The sequence below is a fragment of the Coffea arabica genome, chromosome 2e, assembly GCF_036785885.1.
Source record: "Coffea arabica cultivar ET-39 chromosome 2e, Coffea Arabica ET-39 HiFi, whole genome shotgun sequence".
In the NCBI taxonomy this organism is placed as follows: domain Eukaryota; kingdom Viridiplantae; phylum Streptophyta; class Magnoliopsida; order Gentianales; family Rubiaceae; genus Coffea; species Coffea arabica.
Genome location: NC_092313.1, coordinates 9,693,701 through 9,717,026, shown reverse-complemented (window position 1 = coordinate 9,717,026; position 23,326 = coordinate 9,693,701). Strand labels below are relative to the sequence as shown.

At 35.8% G+C, this 23,326-nt stretch overlaps 3 protein-coding genes across 3 annotated transcripts; 2 read left to right on the top strand and 1 right to left on the bottom strand.

Annotated features, from left to right (window-relative positions):
• The first annotated feature begins 1,089 nt into the window (after positions 1-1,089).
• LOC113730801 (double-stranded RNA-binding protein 2-like) lies at positions 1,090-10,678 on the top strand. Its single transcript, XM_072078809.1, has 3 exons — positions 1,090-1,753; positions 7,999-8,218; positions 9,476-10,678. The coding sequence occupies exons 1-3, from the start codon at positions 1,508-1,510 to the stop codon at positions 10,417-10,419; spliced, it is 1,410 nt and encodes a 469-aa protein (XP_071934910.1). The 5' UTR covers positions 1,090-1,507; the 3' UTR covers positions 10,420-10,678.
• A 1,492-nt stretch (positions 10,679-12,170) lies between these two features.
• LOC113725814 (mRNA-decapping enzyme subunit 2) lies at positions 12,171-19,984 on the bottom strand. The gene is made up of 8 exons (XM_027249190.2): positions 19,713-19,984; positions 18,686-18,837; positions 18,419-18,546; positions 17,001-17,096; positions 14,334-14,486; positions 13,318-13,421; positions 13,175-13,242; positions 12,171-12,682 (listed from the first exon to the last, which is right to left on the bottom strand). The coding sequence occupies exons 1-8, from the start codon at positions 19,793-19,795 to the stop codon at positions 12,498-12,500; spliced, it is 969 nt and encodes a 322-aa protein (XP_027104991.1). The 5' UTR covers positions 19,796-19,984; the 3' UTR covers positions 12,171-12,497.
• Positions 19,985-22,210: 2,226 nt separating this feature from the next.
• LOC113723760 (homeobox-leucine zipper protein HOX9) lies at positions 22,211-23,323 on the top strand. The gene is made up of 2 exons (XM_027246740.2): positions 22,211-22,407; positions 23,054-23,323. Exons 1-2 carry the CDS (start codon positions 22,226-22,228, stop codon positions 23,229-23,231), a joined length of 360 nt encoding a protein of 119 aa, XP_027102541.1. The 5' UTR covers positions 22,211-22,225; the 3' UTR covers positions 23,232-23,323.
• The last annotated feature ends 3 nt before the right edge of the window (positions 23,324-23,326 follow it).

The following is a 23,326-nucleotide window of genomic DNA, read 5'->3' as shown; positions in this document are numbered from 1 at the left end:
TAAACAAATCAATAATAATTGATTGACAAGTTTACTCAAAATCAATTAAAACAGATAACTCAAATTAAAAATACTTGTTAGGTTTTAAGAAAAAAATGATTTGGAGTAAAAAATAAAGAAGAGTTTTAGTTGATTTCTACGTTTATGGCCAACAAGTAGGGATGTACGCGAGCTGAGTCATAATCGAGTAGCTCGGTCAACGGCTTGGCTTGAACTCGGGTTGACCGAGTTCGAGTCGAGTTTCGAGCTACTCGATTGTCATTCGAGTCGAGTTTCGAGCCAATATTTTGAGGCTCGGTACTTGTCGAGCTACTCGTCGAGTCGGGGGTATTTAAATAATATATTTATAATTTAAATAATATATATGTATTATAATTATAAAATGACCATTATGGGTATAAGTTTTACGGAATTTATAATAAATTATTCTTTATAATAAAATTTCATAATGGCAAAAAAATAATAACATAATTGGTCGAGTCGAGTCAAAAAGTTTGATTAGCCTCGACTTGATAAGGCTTGACTAAAGGTCAAGCCTTATCGAGTCGAGTTTCGAGTTTAAAGCGAGTTCCTCCAGTCAAGTTTCGAGTATCGATTTTTTGTACTAGGTCGAGTTCGAGCCTAGATATATATGAGTCGAGTCGAGCTCGAGTATAGCAATACTCGAGCTTGATTTGGCTCGATTACATCCCTACCAACAAGACTCTTTTTTGTTAAAATAAATTTTTTTTTTTGAGTTATCTATTTTAATTGGTTTTGAGTAAACTTGTCAATTAATTATTATTGAGTTGTTTGAGTTTGCCTTATTAAGAAGTTAGAAACACGTGGTAGCTGTATAAAGAAGGGACAGAGGGGATAGAGACTAATTTGAGAACAGAAGATCCAAAGCCCTACTTCCGACGCATTTACAGCAGTAATTAGTCATTACCGGTCACTTTATTAAATACCCTCCCCCAGTAAAACCGCATCTCTTTATTAAACTCAAACTACCCCTTCAGCTACTATCTCCTGCATTACTCCCCACGATTGACCTCTAAATCCCCTCAAATCAACCTACAAGTCCGGTTCCATCAACTCGGACTGATCGATCCACGGCAGAATGAACCTCTCCATCACCCATACTGCCGCATGGTATCCCATCCCGAGTTCGAGATTAATATTAAATAATACCGACAAAGAGAAGCGCTGCACTTTTCTCCGGACTTTCGTCATTTTTAAAGTTCACCAGCGAAAGAGAGGTCAAATTGAGCCCTCTCTCCTTCGGGACTTGCTGCTCCTCCCCGAGTGAGTTCTCCTCAGCTCGCTGAGTCCTCAACTCACTCTTTCACTTCGTTTTTGCTACTTTTCACACACTCACACACACATTATGTGGAAACCTAACTCCAAGCTCTTTCGATCTCATTTCATCATGGATGATCTGAGCAAACTCTAGAAATCTTCCAGAAAAGAGGAGGAGAAGATTATAGTTTCATTTTTGGTTAATTTAAGTTAAATTTTGGGATAGAAAATGTATAAGAACCAGCTGCAAGAGCTGGCGCAGAGGAGCTGCTTCAATTTACCGTCTTATACGTGTATAAGAGAAGGTCCGGATCACGCGCCGCGTTTCAAGGCTACCGTTAACTTTAATGGCGAGACGTTTGAGAGTCCACACTACTGCTCCACGCTTCGTCAGGCGGAGCACTCCGCCGCGGAGATGGCTCTTAACGCGCTTGCTGGCCGTGGACCTTCCAACTCCTTAGCCGCCAGAATTCTGGTGAGTTTTTTTCCAGCTCAGCCGTTAGCTAGGGTTTTGGATTTTTTTTCCTTTGTTTTTGTTTGGATGAATTTCTTCCGTCTGCTTCTGATGCTGAAATGTTTGTTGCTATGGTGACTTTGTGCTAGTGCGTTTTTCAGTTTGCAATATTAGAGCGGAAATGAAAATGGGGAGAGTGAAATTGGTGATTTTTAGTCACTGTGTGCATTGTGGATGTTCATGGCAATTTGTTGTGAAACCGTACTTACATGAGAAAATGCTGTGGCTTTCATTCTTTCTTCTTTTTCTTTTTTTCCGTATTCGAGGCTTTATGTATTTTTGCCCAGTCTGCTGACGGGTGCTATAGAGTATTTGCTATCACAGATGATTGTTTTTGCTTCTAGGTGCCTATATGTTTTGAAATGTCTAGCTGCGGAGGTTCACATACCCTAGAGTATGTATTGTGCGCATGAGGCTTGTGTGACTTGCATTTCTTACAGTTGACACTTGCATGAGCCATCTGTTAGTAAAGGAGCTAGAAGTTGGCTAGGTGTATCCAACTTTAACCCTACTTATTATGTTGACTATTAAGCATTGCTATCCTTAGGTTTCTTCTTAGTGTGCATTATAGGGGGTATCTATCAGAGAAATTGGTAACTTCACTCATTTTCCTTTTAAATTAATCAGATAGTGGAGGTGAAACTTCTCCCCTTACTCAATTTTCAGAATTTATAATTTGAGATTTATGAATATATCTGTTAATGTACCTCCTTTACAAGCTCAAAATTATTTTGGGTGCCAAAAATGGTGTTCATTAGTGTCCGGTGGATATCGTTCAAATAACTATCTCAGAGACTCAGGCTGGAGTCAAGCTATGTAAAAAGTTGCATAATTTGGGCATAACTAACCATGTCTACTTCCTAGTAGGTTTCTTTTGTAACAGTTAGCAAGTAGATACATACGTCCCTGTGCCCCACCCCCCCGCCCCCCGGCGTGGCAACATGGGGGCCAAAAAGGGAAAGAGAGGGATTCGGTTTCTCTGGCTTTGAGCATAGTGGGCCCCTATGGGAGGCTCGCACAATGGGCTATTAGCTCAATGGTAAATCCACATTGAGAATCTGTCCAGGCCTATTCTTTTTTTCTTCTTTGCGACGTGGCTTGTCAATGACAGTCAATATAATTTGGGGTATCGGGAATGCCAAGACTTACTAAGACGCACTCGGAGATTTAACTAGTGTCATTTTCCTATGCTTTATTGTTGTATCTGTCTGCACATTTTAGAATTGAGACGACCTCGTGATTGGCTGTCATTGGATATTCTGATTGTTTCTTTTCAAGATTTCCCAGTATATCAGGAAAAAAGACATGGAGGAGCCGAAACCAATGTCAATTAAGTAGAATACTTTAGAAGATGCCTTTTTATTTCTGTGGCTTCGTTGAGTGAAAAGTAAAAAATCTTTGGTGTGTGACACTTAAGTGACAAAATTAACATTTCGGAATAAAAAAATTCTTTAACATGGATGTAGGTTATTATCGTTTAAAAAAAAATGGAACATATTACTTATATCCAATACAGAATTATTGGAATGAATCTCAGAAGAAGATTGTTATGCAGCCTATATCATTGTATCATTCTTTTTGGCCTGAATTGAAATTTTTGTTGAGTATTTATCAAAGTATATACAGTTTCATCTGTAGCTTGAGTGGACTTGATGGATGAAGTCAAAATCTTTGAAGACGTTGCCTTTTAAGTGAAAATGTAAAACTGTTATGGCCAAGTGTGATAATAACAGATGCAATATGTAAATTCCATTGCACGAAAATTTTCTTTTCAAATAGTTGAAGACACATGAATGCAGGGACAAATGACTTCAGTCTTTTAGTCAAAGTGTTTTTGGATTCTTCTTTGCATGGAGATATCGATTTGATGCTATTGAAACTTCTTGTCAAATCATTCCACAATATTCTCCTCATTGTATGGTGTAAAATTATTCTGCCACAAATGCCTCAGCTCGGATGTACGAGGTTTTCGGCTTAAGAAAGGGTTGACGATGCTTCAGCTCAATGGCCTTTTGGTGTATAGTTTTGTTGATTTTTGACATTCATTGAAAAGCCTGATTTCTTGTTCTTGAATGTAGACATTGGCAAATCTATTCTTCGGACTTTTTGAGATTTGGATTTCAAGGATCTTCTAGATCAAACTTGAAAATTTCATGCAGAACATTGGAACTGAAGCAGTCCAGAATTTTAAAGCTCTCCTTCTATGTGCTTATTTGGGCATATCCTGCCCCAGTAGGAAAAATTAGGTACACATATGAAACCACACTCTCCAAATAAGGAAGCACATAAGAAACTGTAAGAGATTTTGTTTATGGGCGATCTAGAGACCTAACAGAAACAACAGAGACAGCCATTTGTAACTGGTAATTCATTTCCACTTAAATCTGAAGTGTTTGCACTGGTATCTCAAGTAAATGCACTTGATGGCTGCATCTGTTTGAGTGCTCCTTCATATAGACAGTCGTTCATAGCTTGGTGGATAGTCATTTCTCAAAGCTAAATTTACCATAGGATAGCGTCAATTTTCCGAAAGCTAAATTTTAGGTATATCAATTTAACAACTTAGCGCTCAAAAATAATGTAACAACTTAGGGAAGGGCTTTCAAATTTCGATTATCTGGAACTTATAAAGAAAATTTCAATTGGTGCGTTTTTGCTAAAATGTTATGCAGGGGAATTCTTCAAACATGAGTAGAAATGGAGATTGAGTAAAGCAGGATAGCGTGTAAACTTTAGATTCTAGTATTATTTTGAAATGAGTATTGCTTTGATTCAAAGCTCAATTAGATTTGTTAAGAAAGTAATGATTTTTCTCTTACTTCTGGAAGATAAGAATTTAGGATGAGGATAGATAATTGACTGTGTTATATCTTTGTTAAGATTCAGTTTGGTTCTTGTAAATTGGATTGAAATTAGAATTGTTATGAGAGTAAATAATCTGCCTTTGTCTTTTTGAGGAAGATAAGAACTTAGGATCAGGGCATCTGGATAAATGACTGTATGTTACTTCTTTGACACTTTTCTTTTTTATTCTAGAGTATGCCAAAAAAGATGTGAACAGTGCTAAATTTTAAGATACTGCACACTAGTGGAAGATAAATAACTGTATTCTATCATATGTTCACCTTGAAATTTTGTTGTATGTTTTCCTTGAAATTGTTTCTATATTACAAAATGAGATTTTTAAGTTGCTATAGGATTCAAAATGACTTTTCAAACTTTTCATATTAATGAAAATTTTGGATTTTTTCTTGTAACACATGAAGAAACATGAACAAGATTTACAAATTGTTTGCCTCCAAATAGGTTTATCCATAGCCATGTCCTTAAAAGAGTCGGAGTTCTTTTCACTTTTCTATGAAATGTCTTAAAATGGGAGAAAATGTTAGTTTTTTCATCCGCATAGCGAATCATAGGTGACAATTTCTGTTACCCCGTCCCCTCTCTCTCTCTGATATACACATACAAACACAAGCACAAACGTGCATGTACAAGAAATCAAACATGAATATCCAAAATATGCCTCATGAAGCAATTCAGAAAAGCAGAAATATGATGGGTAATTAACATCTAGGAGTACCAAAATATCAAGGGGGTGAAAAAAGCATTAGAACACATTTGCTGTATTATCAGTAGTACAACTAAGATCAGATTGCCGATAGGCCCACTACGGTCTTATCCTGTGCTATGTACCTGTTATTAATATTGCAAATCTTGTTAATTTATTGTTTCTCTAAGTAGTGGAAAGGGATAAATCTCAACTACCATTTATGTACTTACTCAGTTATTTTCTACTTATTCGGAGGAATTAATGTTGAAAGGAAATTTCCTTTCCTGCATGTTTTCAGATTTAAAATACTTCTGAAAACGCAATATCCTGCTCACTCTCCACTAAGGATATCTGCAGACTTAATAGTCGAATTAAAACACCGTCATACTCAGCCACTATTTAAAATTTACAGCCAGCCACACCAACATTTTGTCACGAGGTCCTGCCTTTTCCAATCCAAAACAAATGCAAACAACTAAGCGCTGTGCTTTGCCTCACAATCTCTGTTCTTGGTAAGCTTTTATTTTCCTACGCTCCTCTATCCAACGTCTAGTACTGCCTTTCTCTATATAAAGGCCTTGTATGTGTAACATGAACCATAAATCTCTGGCCTTAGTTATTTGAGCTCACTGTTCCAGTCACTAGCTAAACCTCTTGTTTCGTCTTGAAGTTTCTCTTGGTTGCATAGAGATGTATAAGAATCGACTACATGTGCTTGCTCAAAAGAGCTGCTTCAACTTCCCCTCATATAGTTTTGTAAGAGAAGGTCCAGATCACGCTCCTCGCTTTAAGGCCATAGTTAACTTTAATGGTGAAAATTTTGAGAGCCCCAACTTTTGCTCCACACTTCGCCAGGCTGAGCATTCTGCTGCTGAGGTTGCTCTGAAAGCCTTTGCTAGCAGTGAACCCTTCAGCTCACTGGCTGCTAGGATTTTGGTGAGTCTCCAGAAGTCCTTTTTACCATGGCTCTCGGGATTTCTGACTCATACCAGTGACAATGTCTTTTTCTGTTTTTCTACTTTTGATATTTGTATCGTTCTTTATTTCTAAGCTCCAAAATACAGAAGTTTGATGCCTTGGACAAGGCTTTGGAGAGTGCATTTGCCACCCTAGCTCTTCAATTATACACATACGATTGTGCGACAAATTTTGTTTGCCTATTTTCTCCCTCATATTTGCATATACACTGAATATTTCATTTTCCAATATGATCATAATGAAAGTAAGCTGTCGGGTGACTACTCCAAATTTATGTCTACCTGCCGATATTCTCTGCCTCTTCATGCCCCTAAAGAGGGGTGGTGCTAGTTCCCTATGGTTAGGTGGGCAATATTGTTAACCTTTCATATGTAAGTTACTGTGCTAAACATATGATACAGATTCATGTGCCAAAACCCTTGGTTTTAATTAGTAATAATTTAAAATGCCTGAAGCTGATAATAAATAACCCCACTTGAAACGCCAACCCCCCCCCCCCCCCCCCCCCCCCCCAAAAAAAAAATGACAAGTATAGTTCTGGTTTGAGACATAGAAGGATCAGACGGCTAGAACTAGTTGAACAATTATCAAATCAGCTACTTGTTTTGCATGTTAAGATTGAGTCCATGTTGTTCATCATAGTGGGGGATGATATTGATGTTTTCAAATTGAGTGGTTTTGATAAAGTGATTGAATTAAAAAACCATAAATGGAATAATGCTTTTAATAGGATGAAGAAAACTTGGAAGGAGGAGCAGGAGAGGGGGAGGAAGTGTCGAACGTCAAGTGGTTCTGCTAATGCCACTAAGGGCAGGTTAGGGGAGATCCTGGATTTAGAAATTGGACAATCTTATGCAACTTACTCTATTTGTGCATAATTTATTTTCATTCCTGCCATGCTTTACAACATTAGCAGTTATGGTTGGAAAAGAGCTATTGATGAATTGAGCTCCTTAGGAATATAAAATTGAAAACAAAAGTCACCTTATGTTTTCCGTTGCTCACTTCTACTGGCGGTTTACATCTTGTTAAGTTGTGAGAGATGTAGACAGAAAGAGTCCTGGGTTCTTGTCTTATATATAGATTACTGGGTTAACTGGAAGCTGGGGACAAAGATGCTCAATCTATGATGGTTAATCTTTCCTGTCTTTACTTTCTAGAGGTTTCTTTGTTCATGTATTGCTTCACTAGAGCAATTGGAACTTTATAAAATCACAAGTGAGAATTGAATTTTGAGACTATAGCGATAAAACCCTAGATTCCTAGCATATAAGCGTGACTAAGTTTTATGTATAATGCAATTGAGTTTGTTGTCATTTTGTCTTTTTCATCTCATTCTGTAAACAAATTTGTTGGATTCCAACAAATGAATGTGCTTTTGCCGTGCAACCTAGAACTCCTTGCTTCTGAAATTTTTCTGCCTGACCATTTGCTACTGAATTATGAAGATCTTTTTCGATGTATCTATCAGTTACCACAGTCAGTACTTGTCATAGATAGTTATGGCTCTTATTATGAAACAATAATACACGATATCTTACTTGATGTGCTATACAGTTTATACTAATAAGGCTTCTTTTACGTGCTTCCAACTGCATCAGATTTTACTTTTGCAAGTGGGATTTCGAATTGTATAAGTTGATATTTGATTAAGTGTGCTACAATTTGTAACTTGCAGGATGAGACAGGTGTATATAAGAATCTCTTGCAGGAGGTTTCTCAAAGAGTAGGAGCATCATTGCCAGTTTACGAAACTTTTAGATCAGGCCTGGGACACCTACCTGTATTTACATGCACTGTAGAGTTGGCAGGAATAATATTTACTGGTGAACCGGCTAAGAATAAGAAGCAAGCTGAAAAGAATGCAGCCATGGCAGCTTGGACATCTCTGAAATTAAGTGAGCCAGCTAAATCCATGTTGATAATTGCTGTTAAGATTTAATTTGTTTGGAATTGTTTTTAATTCTTTTACTGTTTAGAGGATAAAGAGTGAATTGGCTGGACTTTAGGATCTACAGATATTACACTGCAATTCCCTGCTTTAGTGTTATGCAGAAGTTGTTAGAATTTGCACGTAACATACAAGTAGAGGAGAACAATGTGTCTTATGAGATATTGTATCCAGTGTGATTTTATACAATTTGAATGTTAATTAACAGCCACCTGACCTTTTTATCTGGGTTTTATTTGGTAAAGGGGGGAAGGGAAGGAAACTTGGAAAGACCAAAACTAAAGCGATCCCAGAAATAAGGCAAACCCTCTAATTCCTATCTTATATGCTGCAAGAGCATTGTGATTGATACACAACTCTGACAAAACTTAACAGTATTAGAACAGGATGCCCTGTAGACTGCCAAAGGCTCTGGAAAATATATTGCTTTGTCTTCTTGGCATTCTGGCAGTTTTTATCTCTTAAAACTTGAGAATTTGGGCATTAACTACAGCAGATCACAAAAATATGAATTGTTATCTTTTGTTTTTTGCTTGGAAGTGAGAGCTTTATTTTGGCAATGCTACACCAAAATGTATCACAAGCATTCCATTTATTTATTTTTTTTGTGTGTGGATTCCTGGAGTGAGCCTAATAGGCTAATACATAGAACTACAGGGTGTGCTTTGTGATGGCAGTATAGTGACATTGTCATACATTGGAATCTTTATTTTTGGTCTTATTTGAATTTTCACTAGGTTTATAAGTGGCATCACTACAATTTTTAATAGGAGAATATGGTTCTGGTTAGAACTCCAAATTACACGGCAATAAATTGTCTCTGCAATTTATCCCAAGTAATATGTGACCATAAGATTGTCTTCTGTGAATGTTGCTCTTTCTTTTTATCTGCCTTTATTATCTGGTTAATTATTGCAATCGAACTAGTGGACCTGCTATTCACCGAGGCACTTTTAAAAGAAAGTGCAAAATTTGTGAGGTGGTTGCTATTTCAGGTATGCAGCTCCGTAGTTCCTTTGACTTGGTTTCCAGCAGCCTTGACCCTTGGATGTTTGTTTCAGTTGACTGACCATCCCAAAAACTGCTACAATTCAGATCATATTGTCAAATTTCTGCACTTCTGTATATTTATATTTGACTTTCTGTACTGTACTTTTAGATGCCTGTAAAGTCTGCTTGACATGCCTTTCCTATATCTGTCCAGTGGTGCAGCAGTCTGAGATTTCAACTTCAGAAAAGGCGAAGAATGACGAGCAGGAGCATGTAACTGTAGCACGGGCCTTGCAGAAGTACCTTTTTAAGGCAAGGTTGGCAAAAGAAACATTTCCAATTAGATTTCCAACACAGAACACGAAACCTCCAACTTCAATGCAGCCTCCAGCTACATCATCCAAAATCCTTCCCTTTATATGTCCAAGACCAGCCCGCAATAGAGCTGTCATGGCAGCTGCAAACTCCAGTTCAATAAGCTCGAAAATATCTCCTCAAAGCAGATCCCCTATGGGGATCGTAAATGAGATGGTGATCTGTCCTAAGACAACTCAAGGCCAGCCATCAAGTCCTGCTGTTAATAATAATCTCTCACTACCCACAGAGAGCCATTGGTACAGGTGTCAAAAGTTCCCTGCAGCTGGAGCAGCACCCTACATTCCCATCCGTCATTTTAGCCCTCACCAGAGAATTGCACCACCAGTAACTATTCGCAATGCAATTCCTGTTTACTCTTCGCCACCAATTCCCCCACCTTCTCAATCTCCTCGGCTGATGAGGCCTCCAACATCAGGTATGGCTCCGCCTGTTTGCCTAAGGCAGGCAATTCCCAGTTACTCTGCTCCACCTGTTCGGCTGGAGCAGTTATCCTTGTTAGATTCAGCCATTCAGGAGGAGCCACCATTTCCCAAACCTCCAGTTATTAAATTTGAGGAGCCATTAGGTTCTAAAGTTCCCCAAACTCAGATAGAGAACCCGATAAGTGCCAAGGCAATTTCCGGTGTAGTTCAGGAGCCAATGCTTTCTAAAGCTCCAGCAATTCCTGTTGAGGTGCCGTCAGGCTCTAGCATCAAACCAAGTTCTGAAGTTTTGCCAGTTCGAGTTGAGTTGCCAGTTCTAAAGGTATCTGTTGGTTCTCCAGCCTGCTCAACACCTTAGACGGGACCTGGAATGCAGAAACCAGAAAGCTCTGCTGGAGATTAATGGGGACTGGGGGCTTTGAAATAGCTTTAAAGTCAGCCAGAAGTCATGCAGAACCGTAGTGTTTGTACTGGGTGGAATTCTATAAGTTTTTCAAGTAGATTTCAGTTTCTAGTGTTTTATTTTTCCTCCCGTGTAGGAATAGCAGTGGTTTGCGTTAATTACTAAGTGCTGTTTTGGATAATCTTTATTAAAGTATTTGAGCAGTTTGATATCATGGATCCTTAAATTAGTCACTTGTTTGGTCTTTTGGACATAACCTGAAGATAGCTGGGCATCACTGGCAACACTGGAATTGAACTCAGATACCCTCTAACAGGATGTGATGCTAACCAACGAAAAATTGGAATGCCAAATTCTCCGTTCAACAGGTATCGCCTTCCGCCATTGATGTAATCACCGGGGCTATAGCCGGTGCTTTATATTTCATACAGACAAGACAAAGGACATAAATTATAGGATGTGATGCTAACCAACGAAAAACTGGAATGCCAAGTTCTCCTTTCATCAGGTGTCACCATCGGTCATCGATGTAATCACCGGGGAGACTTTTCTCTGCAACCTTTGGCGTTCAGCAGATTTAATACTAAAGCGCATCTTGTCAGGTATTCGTGTTTGTTTTAGTAAGCTTATCAACTTATCAGATGGTAGACGACTCAAAAATTTTGACATGCCATATTGATAGCATTTACTATTCAGGAATTCTCCTCTTGTTCGTTCGGAAGTTGAAATTCAATAAGCGACCTTGAACGAACCTATGATGCATCAATCGGTCTAATTAGGTTAGTTCTGGTACATGTTCACAATTTACTAGATTCTGAAACGGTGATGGCAGATTTTTTTAGCTGAGGAAGTAAGATAGTAATTATTTGCAATTGTTATCTTATGAGAATCATCAAATAATAATAATAATAATAAAAGGGTAGAAATTTAGAATGAAGTACTATTAGTTTAGGAATTACGATCAGAATGACTTGGTTAAAAGATACTTCGCATCCACATTTTTCATTAGCTTAGGGTCCGTTTAGTTGGATACGAATTATTCCCACTGTTTCATTATTTGTATCATGTTTTCACTTTTTTTTTTATTTTTTATGTTTCAAAATAAAAGTCTCCCTTCTCTATTTCAAAGTCAACACAAAATATCAGTTGCTTTTCAATTTTACCATTTTAAAAAGTTACTTTTTATAAAATCCCAATACCCATTTACCAAGTAGATGTTGTCAATTTAAAGATTACACATGTTAATTCATGCAATACCACCTTATGTAGACATAATGATTACATGTCTTCATAAAAAGTTGAATTTCCAAAAAAAATGACTTTTAACTTGTGGGTTAGAGGGAGTAGTTTTTTTGAAATGCACTCCTCAGAATTTATTTTTATATTTAACTAGTCATCTTCCTAAAAATTTTCCAATGTTTAGATAAAACTTTAATTTTTTTTAATCTCATATCTTCTGTATTTTATTTTCCAATTTTTATAATCGAATATCATGCGTATCTGTTTTTATTTCCATAACTTTTGACTCACCAAATCAAATTGCCTTTGACAGTTCGAGTCTTATTAAGTCACCACTAAGTCTAGCACATTCAGTAGATCAGTCGGACTAGTAATAGAGCTTTGGAAGAGAGTTTTTTTTTGTGGTCCATAGTTAATTTCTACTTCTCTCTTACTCTTGACCAAAAGCGCAAACATGGGCAGCCCCCTTTTATCCAAAAAAGTTATGGCAGTTCACTACTATTATAACCCTGAATGAACGGATACAAGAAATCGAGAAAGCTACCAACTGTTTCATTCTCTCCAATGGGCCTAGTATTTCTAGTGTCCTACAAGGGGAAAAATAAGGAAATAGTCTAGAACCCGTCAAGGGATATGTACAAGAATCTACTTTGTACATGTAGCAACTACGAATCTGCCCATGCAAAATATGCAGAAGCTAGAGTAGGATGTTATGGCGAATGAAACTAACGTTGCGGAGGCCAATATTACCAGACTATATGCACAGAAACAACAGGATGCAGGGAATTGGCCAATTACGTAGTGAACGCAGCTTCCACCGCGTGCAATATCTTAGCTGTGTCAAATCGAAAGTTTTTGAAGCTCCTGCCAGGACCTGTATCAGGGGGACGTGGATCCAATGTTGACTTGTTAACTTGATTCTCAGTGACCGCAGAGCTGCTCCCTGTAGAACTGTTCTTTGCCTTCCACACGCTGATGCCTTCCATATGGAATAAGTAAAAGAAGTGAGCATGACATCATTGCAACTATATTTTGACCTCTCACGTAATAAATATAATACAATTTCCCAATTTTCCTCCTGGATGTGAAAATAACCAAAAACTTCTATCTGTGACAACAAAGACAACTTCTTTTAACCATCATCTTTCAACAAAGTTCTATTCATGACTAATACCATGCGGCCCCAACAGGCGAAGGTTGTTTCTCCTATTAAAATTGGATTCTAAAATAACCAATCTCAATATTTGATTATCTGCAAGTGCAACATTTAAGTTTTTTTTTTTTTGAAGATAGTGCAACATTTAAGTTTATCTATACATAATAAACACAAACACAGCACGACACAAAGCAGGCGCACAAACACACATATACGCATATATATATATATATATATATATATATATATATTGCATACACATGCACATGTAAGGGAGAGTGTCTGCTCATGTGTATGAAAAGAAAGAGGGCAAACCTTTCAAGGGCCTGTCGGATCTGGGTGGTACTGGAGGCTGATTTGCTGATATCCATGCTTTCAGAGATCTGAAAGAAAGTATTTCATATGTATGGAAACGAACATGAGGATAACAAAATATTCAAAATTCTCAAAATACTTACGTTAAAAATGGAGCAACCATATATAGTTTCAACCCAGTGATGCCACGGGATATAACATCATCATTTGCTGGCTGAAGTTCATCAAGTCGTTGCCATGCTATTTCCTAAAAGAAGAAATACAGAGTAACATTGAACATAATTATCTCATCACAGCCAAATAGAAACCAATTAGCTCTAAATTACAGCACTTTCACATATTTGTAGCAGATGTAACTTCTATACATATGTGTAGTTACAAATGTAAAGCAAATTCCTTTTGTGTCACTAGAGACAGAAGCTGTATGGAAGGTAGCAAAGTAACATAGGAAAGAGAAGAATTTACACAATTCCAAATACAAATCCCTAAGAATTTGATAGAATTATTGACACAAAACTACACATGTACCATTGCTGTTTGGGGGGTGTAGCAAGTTCCCATGTGAAATCCAGTAATTAGATCGTGCTTCACCATAAATATACCAGTGCATAAAAGATTTCACTTGTCTGAAAGCAGATGATGAAGTTCGCAAATAGCAATCAAACAAGACAAAGACTTCCAACAGCCAAATATAACAAAGGAGGCAAGTCATTATCTACTAGCCTTTCATTCTCTTATTGGAAAACTGATTTAGATATCTATTTGATTTGTTAAAAAATTCAACTAAAAGCCAAACAACTCAACAAGTAAATGTATGACAAGAAGGACTCATCTTTTTTACTGTTTTTGGATGCCAAGAAGTTGAATCTTACAACAAGTCGAGTGCTCGGAAAATGGAGCAAGAAAAATACTTTTGGCCCTAGTTACAATAAAACAAGGTCCGTAACAAAAGAAAGTGCTAATTTTTTTCTATCCCTTTACTTCTTTCCGGTTACGAGAGAAGAGGCAACAAGATGAGAAGCCAGAAGTTTATAAAATCTGCATTATACAAGAAAGAGTATTCACGTCCACATGTAAAATTCCATGCATAAGGAGAAATGAAATCAACAAATTTTCAAAATATTATCGGTTCAAGACTCTTAACAGTAGAACCACATACGCTAATCTCTTTTTTGGTAAGTGGGGCAAAAGCAGTATCATCTTTTACTCCAGCAACTATATATAGCCGTACTCTTTGCTGACCAAATATCATTTCAATATAGTCATCTTTGTTAAGAAGTTCTGAGACATCAAAACCTGTTTCCTCAAGGACCTGCATCAAAGATAGCAAAACAAGTTAGGAAGATCAGCAGGAGACGTGATGGTACTAAAGTAATAAAGAAACAAACTTTTCTTGAGAACAATCATTATAACCAAGAAGCTTCCCTGCTTCATATAACCTTGGAGAACGCATATTATCTACAGCAATGGGCCCACAGACAGAAAATAATATTCTTATCTCTCTATTCTGCTAAATGGCCATTATCATAAACATTATTCCTACATGAAGTCAATGATAGGATTCCCTTCCCTGTAGGACAAATGGTAACTTCTAAAATAGCTTTCCTGTTAAATTCCTGGCTTGGGGCTTGACCTACCCAAAATCCATGAAGGAACTGGTCCAAGATTTTTACTTTCCTTAATTAAAAAAAAAAAAGTACATAAAAGTACACAAGTACAAGGGATAGAAGTCCTACAGAAAGAAAATCTAGTAAAGTGGCCTTTTTCCAGGTCCTCAGTAAATTTATCAACACACATCAGAATGCACATTCAGTTCACAAGGAAGGACAAAGGATAACTCCATTTCATAGCAATCCAATGACATAGCAATATATATCAGTGAGGGAAACACCGAAATGTTTGGTCTATCTAAATTCAACTTATACTGAAATCAACTGCATTTACACGAGATCTTTGCTTCTTTCTTTTTCCCAAATCTGAAGCTATATCTGCATAAACACAATGTCCAGTAAAAGAACTGAACAGCTCTTAGGAAATTAGCTCATTCTTTCTTTAGTTGACATCTACTTTCTGTGGGTAGTGAGGTTCCATTAAGTTGTTGTTAATCAAGTTAGTACAGCTAAGGTCAAGATCTCTAGAACAATTCATAGTTATTTTGGTAGAATTTATTACTTGACCAGTAACTGAGTAATGTATTCTATTATAGATGGGTTGGTATTTTACAACAAACACAAGTGAGTTCCAAAAGAGAGTGCCAGAGAGTTGTTGGTACACGAGAGAAAAGCTACATGGGTTCATGGCCTGGGAAACAAGTTAGATAGTTAAATGTATTTTCCTCTTATCACAAAGGGCATCTATGCTCCTGCACTGCAGGCACGGTCATTAAGCCAAACCATGTTAAATTTTGTGTCACTTGTATTTTGATCTATTTTTTCCTTCAATTAATTTTTATACTTTTGATTCCCAAGTATTTGTGCTCTAATAGCAATTTATTAAGGAGAAATTACTTGAGAAGCCCACTAAAGAGACCCAGTGCACAAGCTAGAACCCAACTTTCACCTAAAAGCTCAATGTATCTTGGGTCCTTACATATATATTAAGCAAACTATCTATCCCTCCCAAACCAATGTGGGACAATACTAGACTAAAAATGATCCTAATAAGTCTCCCCTTTCATGGGTAGACGGTAATATTGAAATCAAGCTCTGCTCAAACCGAAATTAATACTCAACATAAACCGGCCTCTGCCTTAATTGTGTAGATGACCCTCAAAACTCTTCATGAAACTAAGACTCAGGCTCTAAGTCGCTACACAAAGAAGAAAACAACTCAAGGATACAACACCAACAGCACAACATACCATGAATAGCCCAAGATCACAACCAGAACTCTCATTATCATGAGAGGAATAACAAACAAGAATCCATGCCAAGCCCAAATCTTGAGTTTCCTCTCACCCCAGCAAAAATTTTCTCACCTTTTGTGTGAAATTCACTTATTTTCATTTCATATGGCACCAATCTATTTATAGTATACTTTACTTGGTCAGCACCCAAGTAATAGCACTTGACTCAAACAACGAGGAAATTCACTAGAGACCTTGAACTTGGCTTTAAAGCTTTGTTAGCAAATATGCCAAATAATCAACATTTATCTAGGAAACTTCTCAAATGAACATTAGTCACCACACAAAGTAAATTTTGACCAAATAAAAAGATGATTTTTAAGAACTCATTCATGATTGAATGGAAGTTAAACTTTGGAGTCCACTGCAAATGCTCAAATCCATTCTAAGAAAACAATGTTCAAATCGAGTCCATATGCCCAAAGTATCAAACAATCAAATTCAATCTTAAGCTCAAGCCTTGTGCACCTAGGTCATAGCTTTTAAACTGGTTTCTGGATCAAGAATCAGGATCCTATTTTCATTAGTACACGCCTCTGTTATATGTTTTTGAATATAATAAATACGGTTCCATAGTATTTATTGTAGGTTACAACTCTCTGTACAGCACAATGAAAACTATGTTTAAAGATATTCAAGTAATTTGAATGTCAAGGAATCACAGAAAAAAACCCCAACTCATGACAGAAATCCCTAAGGTTCCAGAAGCTTGACTAAATACCGAAACGGCGATTCATAAAAATTCACCTTCAAACATAGAGATTCTTTCACACATAATGATAGAGGGGCATGGGAAGTTGCCCTTTACAAATCTGAGCCACATGGCCCAAATAATACTTGTTATGGAATTGGATAATAGAGAACTTGGGACAGGAACAAACTCAGAGAGTTATAAAAAAATCAGGAAGAAAACATGCGTACCTCTCTAATAGCACAGGTGTGGTCTTCCTCGTCTTTATTCTTTTTCCCACGCGGAAAACTCCAGCTTGTCCCTTTCCATCCCTTCACTAGTAAGCACTGTGATTCCAGAAAAGCAACATCTAAATAAAAAGTGAACACTACCGAATAAAATTGTACAACAAACTTCATGATTACAGAAAAGCAACATCCAAATAAAAAATGAACACTACCGAATAAAATTGTACAACAAACTTCATGCCTCATTGATGTCTAATGACATGTTACTGTACTGCACTTGTCATCCAAACTAGACCTCTGACCTTGAGATATTAGATGTTTGACTTACCTACTGGTATTATTTTAAAACATACCACACAAGCTTTTATTCAGAAGAGAATTAGAGTGCACATCAGAAGGCCATGAAATGAATAGATGTAAAATTTTCCAACCCTGCTTCTCAAACACAATTTCCTCTTGGGTCCACTGAAAAAGCTTAATTCTTTTTATTTTTTGTTTTCTGTTATTCTAAATAGCAATTCCAAAAGTTGCATCTAATTTGATACACATCCTTCTTTTCTGTAATATAAAGAAAAAGTCGAAAGCTTTTCAAAGTCAATGGTTCTAAATTTGGCACTTAGGCGCTATAAATTAGATACAGTTACACACTAAATCCCCTCCTATTTTCTTAACCTGAAACAAAAAAGTCTCCTCCCATGTTAGGAGGGTTGAGTCCAGCCTACCAACGGTATTTTATACTGTTTTGCCTAACAATTTTTCATTAACTACAGAAGAAATTGAGCACAAGTTGCAAATCAGCAACTGCATTACAACTTATTGACTCCAGAAATTTATTTATTTTGAATACAAGGACAATCACAATACAATATTTCAGAAGAGTCAGATTGATAGTTTTTGGGCTTCATCTCACGGTCAAAGAAGAACAAACATATTCAATCTGAAAGGTGTTGAACTCTTGAAACTGCTGCTGGATCTAAAGGCGGGGAGCACCCCCTTCACCCCCACTCCCCCTTCACCCCCACTCCCCCACCGGAGATTTCAAAAATAGTTTCATAGCCCTTTATTAAAGTTTCCAACCTACATCCTAGTAGAAATTAGAATTTGACCCCCAAATCTTATAAATCCTTCAACATCGCCTTAAGAACTTTAAACTTCCCCCAAAGTTTTTAAAATATACAAGGGTACCTTCTTAAATGCACATCTCTACTAATCTTGCCCACCCCCCAAACTTTACTGTGGTTTTGCCAGTGCTTGAAACAAATTTAAATGTAGTATCATTATAAGTTGTACAAGAATGCATATACTAATTCAAAATGAAGACTCTAAAACCAACAAAATGTGTAGTAGTAATTCCCTTGAAGAAATATTCCACTATTTAGGAATAAAGACGGATCAAAATGCTTGTTATACAAAAGTCTCACCCTTTCAAAAGATTCATCCAGGATAATAGCCCCAGTTACAGGAACTCGAACCTTGTACGAGGTGAAGTCCTTGAATATATCATCTATATGGGCAACATATGGCTTTAAAACATCACAACTGTTAAACACTGTAGTAGATTAAGGAAAATAAAAATGTTCTAATGTGTAAAATATAACATAGGATAGTATCAAAATAATTCAATAGTGTGGTTAGATCAGGCAAACTAAGAAAATAGGAAGCCAGAAAAGTCAAAGAGAAAAGGATACTTAATGAAGTAAACTCCTTTAAAGTGAATGACTTCAATGAAGGGTTCTTTTCCATGGCATTGTCCTCATAAAACCAATGAGCATATTCTACGAGAAATAAAATTCTCTCAAATGACTGTTGGTCCTCTTTCGGCACATTCAGAACAAACCGACTGCAATGAAATATGATTAATTAGTAGAAACAAATAATAGTTCATCAGAAGCATGTCATTCGAAAGCAAAATAAAATCAAGCAGGAAAGGAACAAGTTCAAACTATCATTAAAGATCATGTCAGATATGCTCACAAAGCTGATTACACTCAAACTAGAAGGATTTTTATGCAACCAGCCTTCAGAAATATCATCAATATTTGAACGTAATAGGTCATTATGCTCTGTACAACCATGTTAAAGTTCTCTTTCAGCACCATATTCTTGATTACCCCGAATCCCTTTTTCATGATTTCACATTTCTAAAGTCACAACGTTGCCATTTAATTTTGTTTTAACTAATGCTTGTTCACAAAAACAATAAGATAAACCAAAAAAAAATAAAGAGTTTCTTTCTATAATCAAAGTTATAGGCACCTCGATTGATCAAGGACCAAGTCACAATTAAATCCAAAGAAGCCCTCGACTTCAGCTAATTTTAACACTATCGCGGTGGCTCTGTGTAAGCTTCGCATAATATAACAATGTTTCTAGAACCACAAAAAGACACAGTTTATGCTCTCATTTCAGGTGTAGAGCTAATAGCACCCAACCAGCCAAGGGCAGAAAGGCTATGCACAACCTGTTTGGTCCAGAATTGCAGAAATATTTACAAATTTCCTGTCCTTAATTCCATGATTTTTCCAATAGTCGCACCCTTACATCAGTTAATCATATATATTTTGAGTGACGGCTATAGCAAATCTTCCTCTTCTACTTTTAGTTTTTCAGCAATTCTACAAGAACCCAGAAAATATACACCCAATGCTGGCGTTCACACCGACAATATAGACTAAAATAAGCAAATTTTCAAGAAAAAGATTAGCTTTATCTAACCTGCAGAGATCGTCAAGGAGTTCTTGAGGAGGAAGGGCATTCTTGGAAGGAGTACTGGAAGATCGATTAAGCCCAGCAGACATTTTCTCTGATCGAAAGAATTTCAAAAGATAAGATTATAAAAAAAAAATTAACTATTTGTTATAATAGAGTACAAGCCCTAATTTGGATGACCGGTTGCTTTCATGATGAAAAGATATGCAGCAAAGTGATGGAGCGTGGAGGATACAGAGAATTGTTCTAGTCCTTTCTAAGTCAAGAAGGCTATCAATGGTCAAAAACAGTTTTTTTTTTTTTTTGGTGGGGGGCGGGGTGTGGTCGTGGTGTTGGGTGGGCTCTACAAAGGGTACTTTGCATAGAGAGGTAATAATCCAATTTCAATTGCTGCGCTTTTTTATTTTTTTTGGGTCAAAAATCGGTATTATCATTATTGTATGAATAATCATCTTCCTCCCCGTTGTTAGTTTTAAATTTTAATCCTTTTTTCACACAATTTTAATATCCTTATACTAATATTATATGACTAATGATGATTATATTAACGAACCATCACAACAATTAAGACCATTAATGAAAAGTTGAGAACCATCAAAATCATGAATACAATAGTTGTGGCTTTGGCTGATGTCATATAGTCAGAGCCAAAATTAGCTTGCAGAACAAATCTTAGTGAAGGGACAAATTTGCCGATCATTCAGTCCAAAAAGGCTTGTTGGGTCTAAATTCTAATTTAAGCCGGATAAAGTTTAGGCCTAAATTTAAGTCTAAACTAAATGTGAGTCGAGTTTGGACCATATTAGATTTAGACTCAATTAAAATCCACCTTGTACATGAGTATAATTATATATATGTAATATATATAATTATATCTATAATTTATGATTATACATATTATGACATAAATATTAATAATTTATATATAAATTTGTAGTAATTTATAATTATAAAATATATATTATATATAATTATGTATTTAATTATGAGATTTGGTGATTTGAGCTCAAGACTCATCTAATAAAGAGATAAGAATGAAGAGATAAGTATGAGAATATGACTTTATATATATATATATATATACACACACACAAGATCACAATTTCAAAGCCACCAGTCTCGGTTCAAATTTGAATTATATTTATATATGTGTATGTGTGGGAGAGAGAGTGAGAGAAAGGCATTCAGATTAATAATAAGGCTCAAAAAAATAGTGTATTCTCTTAATTTACCTAATTTACTAGGTTAGTTCAGATTACAATCAAATACACCTCTACAAAGGACGTTCGAACTAAACCATCGAGTTTTATTTCTGTAGTCACCAAAAAGAAATTAAGTTCCTCTTTGAACTGTAGATCGGAGTTTGAACCCCACTTGCAATAAAAAATTTTCAAAAAAGGTGTCAGAGCACCCATTTAATCTAATCTGATTTGTATACCTATTAGTCTGATCTGTATACCTGCTAATCTCTTATAGATAAGGTTATATGGATGTCATCGTAACAAAAATTAAAAAAAGAAAAGGAAAAAAGAAAAAAGAGGTCGTTCAAACTAAAACCATTTGTAATGAACTCACGCAAAAAGTTAAAGACCAGAGCCAAACAATAAATGGTTTTGTCGTATCTTTGATAGTTCAAAAGAATAATTTATCTTTAACGAACAAGGCCACACCCTACACGTTGCACTTATCCAATGGTGGACGGAGTTCACAAAGCTGTTTTATTATAGGGATCATTTTAGAAACCTCTCCTAAGGTTTCTGACAATTTCACTAAACTCTCCTGAAATTTGAAAAATTACACATATCTTCATTGTCATTTAAAATGACAACACTGTCCTTAAATATTTTAATGAAATTCCCTCATTTGGTATACTTATACTTAGAATGATTTTAAAATTATTTTTTCATTCTTATTCCTTTTTATCTTTGTTTTCTATTTTTTGGTATTAAAATTAACAATAAATCAAAACAAAATTATCCAAAATTAGTATTAAATTGTGATAATCCCACTATTCAAAAATTTCATAAACTGTGAATCAATTATTTCAACATTTTATTTTCTATCTTATAAATCTAAATCCATAATAAAATATCATCAAAAGTATCTTATCATAGTGATAAAATTATTATTATAGTTATTTATCAAATAATATGTATGGACATGAAAAATTCGGCACATTTTCCTTATAATTATATTAGATAATATTGTAATTATACATGGAAGTAAATTAAAACTCATTACACAAGAGTATTTTTGGGTATTCATTTAAAAAATTGGCCAAGTCAATATTATTTTAAGATTTTGTTACTAAAGCTATCAAATCAAGAGAGATGTGTGTAATTTTCCTAATCTCGGGAGAGCTTAGTAAAATTGTTAGAAATCTCAGGGGAGGTTTATGAAATTATCCCTTTATTATAATTTGTACAATACTTATGATATATTTATTAACAATAGTTTTTGAGTTCTTATTTGTTCTAACTTTCTTTATGTGTGGTGTCAAGAAGTCTATTCAATAGGATATGGCAAATTCAGGGAGTTCTGGTAACGTAACTTACACCGATAAGCAGCTTGTAGCTCTGGAAGAAATGTATGCTCAATGTCCATATCCATCTGCTTCTCAAAGGCAACAGATGAAGCATGACTGTCTAGCGCTTAAGGACGTTGAGGATGAAAAAATCAAGGTTTGGTTTCAAAATCGCAGGTAAAAATTCATATTCTTATCTAAATTTATTTATGTGCTTAAGTTACTTTCTAATTTTCTTTTCTCATTGCTATGTTCAATCATTCAAACAGGTCAACACTTAATCTAATAGCAGAATCTTTTGTGATTATTTTTAAACTATTTGGTTTTGAAGTGTAACGTTCATCACCAATTTTCGACTTTCAATTTCAAGGCCTGCCTTGTTTGGATTGTGATTTTCTGTCAAAAATGTTTTTCGTGAACACATCTCCTAATTATTTTTTTAGTTCACAAACATCAAATAGTTCTGTATATTTTCTTACAAACAGTCCTAAAAATATCAATCCAAACATGGTTCTTTTCCAATTATATATGTGTATATATACACACACACATACATACACACATATCTACACACACATATATAATTGATCATCTTTTGAATACCAGAAACAGAAGAAGAATCGAGCTTTGCTATGTGTATGTGTGTATATACATGTACACACACACATATATACACATATACAGACACACAAATATATACACACACATATACATATATATACATATATGTGTGTATGTATATACATACATTTAGTTTGATTTTCAATCAAGTTCTCATGTATTGTCTTGGGAAAATTGCTTTATCTTGATTTTAATTTTTTAGGAGCCTTGATAAGTTGGAGAAAGACAACGCGGAGTTTCACTTGGTTAGGGAGAGATTGATTGCTACACACACCCTTTTGAAGGAAGAAAATGACAATTTGAAACAAACAGTGATGGACCTGCTCTATGAGAATGATTACTTGCAGCAAAACTGTAGGATGCGTGTCAAGAACCTCTAGATGTTTAAATGGTTATTCATTCATTATTAAAAATAAGGTTATCTTGTGTCTTGGTTTGATGAGGGTGTTTGGTTTATCAAGCCACTCGTGAAATG